Below are 4,852 nucleotides of genomic sequence, written 5' to 3' on the forward strand. Positions count from 1 at the left end.
TTTGAGGCGATGGTTTTAGGACCAGAGATGGTACATGAGATGGTGGAACAGATTAAGATGATCGAGAGAACGGATGAGAGCGACCCAGGATCGACAGAAGAGTTATGCAGATCTACATCGTCGGGACATAGAGTTTCAGGTTGGGGACAAGGTTCTTCTGAAAGTGTCTCCTATGCGTGGGGTTATGAGGTTTGGGAAGAAAGGCAAGCTAAGTCAGAATTTTATAGGGCCTTATGAGATCTTAGAGCGAGTTGGGGAAGTGGCTTATCGTTTGGCTTTACCGGTTGCGTTGGAGAGAGTGCATAATGTGTTTCATGTATCGCAGCTGCGGAAGTATGTGAGTGACCCGTCACATGTGTTGGAGGCAGAGAGCTTAGAGTGGATGAGTCTTTATCATATCCGGAGGTGCCTAAGCGGATCCTAGACCGAAAGGTTAGAAAGACTAGGAGTGGTGAGACAGTTTGCTTAAGATCCTTTGGTCTAACCACGAGACCGAGGAAGCTACATGGGAGGCAGAGGATATCATGAAAGAGCGTTACCCTTTCCTTTTTGATCAGGTATGTATGGTTACGGGGACGTAACCTTGTTTCTTTTAGGGGGGTAGGAGATGATCGCGAGAGTTTTTAAGAGTTCTATATACACCTTTTATATGTTGTGTCGGTATGATTGTCGGGATAGGTTGGGTTTAGTATCATGTTTTACGTTGAATTTTGTCTGACCTTCGAGTCGGGAAGCTTATGGGAGTACCTTTGTTTAGTGGTGGTTTGAACTTCGGGGACGAAGTTCCTTTTAAGGAGGGAAGACTGGAATACTCCGTATTTATAGTCTTGGGGGTACTCTATCGAGTAGGCCTTACTCGTCGAGTAAGGGTAAGTGGCGAAGCAAAATAGTTTCGACTGTTGGGCACTCGATCGAGTAGTCAGGGGCACTCGATCGAGTAGGGGGGTACTCGATCGAGTACCTTGGGTACTCGATCGAGTGTCCGGTTTACGGGGAGTTTTTCGCGGGTTTTGTTAATTATGCGATTAGGGTATTTAAACATAATCGTCGTTGTTTTAATTCACTTTTACCAAAACCTAAAACCTGTTTAAGAAAGAAAGCGATCATCATCTTCCTAATCGCATCCTTAACAATTCCCTGAGTTCGACGGTCGGTTCGTGTCGTAGTTCGTGTCGTTGGATTCCTTGCGTCGAGGGTAAGCTTTTAATATAATTTATATAATGTTTTGCTAGGTTTGGTCAAACCCTAATTTAGGATTTGGGGGTTTTATGAATAGTAAGTAATTGGTAGTCTTTATGTGTTATATGTTAGGAGGAGAATTCGTAGAAGAGGCGTTTTGAGACAGCTGTAGATACCGTCTGCGTGTTGTGCTTTCCAGGTAGGATTTCCTACTCAGTATTAGTCCCATAATGGGATATTGGTGATGTGCTGTAGTTAGTTGTTTGATATGATGATTGTATTGTGTTTGTGGTTGTGATTGATGTTGATGGTTCTCGAGATGCGTTCTCGGCTGAGTGGGGTCACTTGCGGGAGTGACTTCACGCCCTAGTTTCGCCCTTCGTGGAACCCGCCACGGAAGGGGATGTGCACATTAATGGACAGGGTTATCGCTCGTACGATGAGCGGGGCTTAGGTGGGAACGGCTGCGGTCCCCCACTGGCAGGGCTGGTCCAGTGGACAGTCAGTATGGAGATGATGGGAGTTGGTGGTGTATGTGTGTGTGTGATTCAAATTGTCTGTTTGTCTTATTATTGTTATCTATATTGATTGTGTGATTAGTACTGACCCCGGTGTTGTTTTGTAAAACCTGCGGTGATCCATTCGGGGATGGTGAGCAGATATTGAACAGGTATAGAGATGATACTGGGATAGCTGGGATGGCCACGACATGACGATAGAGTCTTCCATTTGTAGTTTAGTATTTATTTACATTTCAGTTGAGAACAGATAGTTTGGAATAATGTATTGTACTTTCAGTTTGGTTTCGAGGATTGTACTTATTCATTAAATTACTTATAATAAATGTTGTTTCCGTTTTGTCTATTTGATTATCATACCTCGGGCAACCGAGATGGTGATGTCTTCATACCTGAGTGGTCCTGGTAAGGCACTCGGGAGTATGGGGTGTTGCGGCAATTCTTTGTCATGAGGTGAAGAAGACTCGCACCGAAGAAGAGGCACTTATGATTCGGACCCGAGTATCCGGAAGGCTCCGGTAGAGAAAAAAAGTGAAAGATCCAAACCTTACGGCGGGAGCGTGAATAAAGTTTAAAATGCGGAAGGAAAATCCGAAGCGATCTCGCCTCCGAAAGTAAGTGAGTATGGTTTCACTACCAATCTTGCAGGATTATTCAAAGCCTTGAAGGAGCTGGGACGCAGAGTCGATGGCCAAAACTTCCGAAGGAAACCCCAAAGAACGAGAGACACGGGCAAAAAGTGTGAGTTCCACGGCAGCAACACTCACAACACCGATGAATGCCACTCCCTCAGAAAGGAAGTCAAATTTCACTATGACCAAGGAAACCTGGATCATCTCCTACCCAGAAACACAACCAGAGTAAATTCAGCGGATCAGGTTCTGCCTTCCCCTCCTCCTCATTGCTCTAGAACTGTGAATGTCATTACGGTGGATCGGAGTGTGTGGGGTGACCTACTCGGCGAGCTAAGATGCACGCAACCGGGGCTAAGGGAGACAGACCAGAGAACTCCTGCAGGGTTAACCACCAGAATCTGCCGTCGGTCACCTTCGACGAAACAGACGCAGGATCTACTCCCGAACAGCACCACGACGCTCTAATCATCACGCTTCCCATAGGCAATTGTAAGGTGAAAAAGATCCTGGTGGATACCGGAAGCTCCGTCAACTTGATCATGATGGAAACACTCAAAGGAATGGGATTCACCGAGAAAGATCTAGCAAAAAAGGCAATTCCCTTAGTTGGCTTCAGCGGCGAAACAAAGCACTCCCTAGGAGAAATCATCATCCCGACCTACGCCGGAGGTGTAAACAGACAGGTAAGGTACTTGGTTATTGATGGGCCCTCTACTTACAATGTAATCCTTGGCAGGCCCTGGATCCACGAGATGAAAGCAATTCCCTCAACGTACCACCAATGCCTGAAGTTTCCAACACCTTGGGGGTGCAAGAAATACGTGGGGACCAGGAAGAAGCTAAGGATTGTTACAAGGTGGCTCTGAAGCCAACAACAGGATCGCCCGCATAGCAATTCTGAGCCGGCGCATCCAGGACGAGTACATTGAGCCTCAGCAGGCAGAACTAGACGAAGTAATCCTGGACTCGCTGCATCCAGAGCGAACTGTTCTCATTGGATCTGAGTGTAGAGGTAAGATTCGTGAAGAACTCGTTCGGTTGTTGAGAACTAACATAGATTGCTTTGCTTGGTCACATGATGATATGATAGGGATAGACCCAAGCGTGATAACTCACAAGTTAAGCGTGGATCCAAGCTATAAACCTGTGCAGCAGAAAAGAAGAAAGTTTGCTTCTGAAAGAAACCAGGTCATAAATCAAGAAGTAGATAACCTGCTTGCTGCAGGAAAGATTCGTGAAGTAAAGTACCCAGAGTGGTTGTCTAATGTGGTAGTGGTCCCAAAGAAGAATGGCAAGTGGAGGGTCTGCGTCGATTTCACGGATTTAAACAAAGCTTGCCCAAAAGATCCATTCCCTCTACCACACATAGACGCCATGGTAGATGCCACCGCGGGCCACGAGATGCTGACATTCCTGGATGCCTGGAGCGGATATAACCAGATAAAGATGCACCCCAGTGACCAGGAAAAGACAGCATTCAGATCCGAGAGAGGTATCTATTGTTATAACGTCATGTCTTTTGACCGAAAAATGCGGGATCTACCTATCGGAGGTGGTGAACATGATGTTTAAAGAACAAATAGGCCAAACTATGGAAGTATATATAGACGATATGGTCGTCAAATCGAAGCGAGCTTCACAAAGATCACCAAAGACTGGCGAAAACTTTCAATACCCTCGGAAATATCAAATGAAGTGAATCCTACGAAGTGCACCTTCGGAGTATCCAGTGGAAAATTCCTAGGGTACATGGTGACCCAGAGGGGGATAGAGGCCAGCACCGAGCAAATAAGAGCAATTCTGCAGCTGGAATCACCGCAGAAACCAAAGGACGTACAGCGCCTGACTGGAAGAGTGGCAGCCTTAAACAGATTTATATCCAGATCCTCGGACAGATGCAGGCTATTCTATGATATACTCAGAAAAAGCCAAAGATTTGAATGGACGGACGACCACGAAAAAGCATTTCAGGAGCTGAAGCGCTATCTCAGCACCCCACCTCTCCTGTCGAAACCAGAGCCAGGAGAACCACTTTTCCCAGTATCTCGTCGATCACGAAGCGGCGATCGGTGCGGTGCTAGTGCGAGAGCGGGAAGGATCACAAAGATCATCCGGTATACTACATCGATAAGTCTCTTTGTTTCGGCGGAGACCAGGCACACATCACTAGAAAAACTTGTCCTTGCACTTGTTACTGCATCCTATAAACTGCGTCCCTACTTTGAATCTCATACAATTTCTGTGATAACTAATTACCCTCTTAAAACTATCATGAGAAAACCAGAATTGTCAGGACGAATGGCCAAATGGTCCGTGCACTTGAGCGGGTACGATTTGAAGTTTGAACCCCGTACGGCCATAAAGTCTCAGGCTCTGGCAGACTTTGTGTCTGACTTCTGCCCAGCGCTCCAGACCCAGGCCGAACAGGACATCCTGAATCTGGAAGAAGACAAAGGAGAACAAGTATGGGAGTTACATGTGGACGGAGCCTCAAACGCCAAAGGAGCAGGAGTAGGGCTG

General features: G+C 46.4%; 1 protein-coding gene across 1 annotated transcript; it reads left to right on the forward strand.

Moving 5' to 3' along the window:
- The first annotated feature begins 2,667 nt into the window (after positions 1 to 2,667).
- LOC141631470 (uncharacterized) lies at positions 2,668 to 3,904 on the forward strand. Its single transcript, XM_074444135.1, has 4 exons — positions 2,668 to 3,015; positions 3,069 to 3,188; positions 3,248 to 3,634; positions 3,773 to 3,904. Exons 1-4 carry the CDS (start codon positions 2,668 to 2,670, stop codon positions 3,902 to 3,904), a joined length of 987 nt encoding a protein of 328 aa, XP_074300236.1.
- Positions 3,905 to 4,852: the final 948 nt, after the last annotated feature.

Source organism: Silene latifolia, chromosome Y (genome assembly GCF_048544455.1).
Source record: "Silene latifolia isolate original U9 population chromosome Y, ASM4854445v1, whole genome shotgun sequence".
Classification (NCBI taxonomy): Eukaryota; Viridiplantae; Streptophyta; class Magnoliopsida; order Caryophyllales; family Caryophyllaceae; genus Silene; species Silene latifolia.

Bases quoted from the DNA above. Each gene is read 5' to 3' on its own strand.
- LOC141631470 (XM_074444135.1), top strand. From the start codon at position 2,668: ATGCACGCAACCGGGGCTAAGGGAGACAGACCAGAGAACTCCTGCAGG. The intron at 3,016-3,068 runs GTAAGGTACTTG...AATCCTTGGCAG, and splicing joins CCGGAGGTGTAAACAGACAG to GCCCTGGATCCACGAGATGA. The intron at 3,189-3,247 runs GTGGCTCTGAAG...CGGCGCATCCAG, and splicing joins AAGCTAAGGATTGTTACAAG to GACGAGTACATTGAGCCTCA.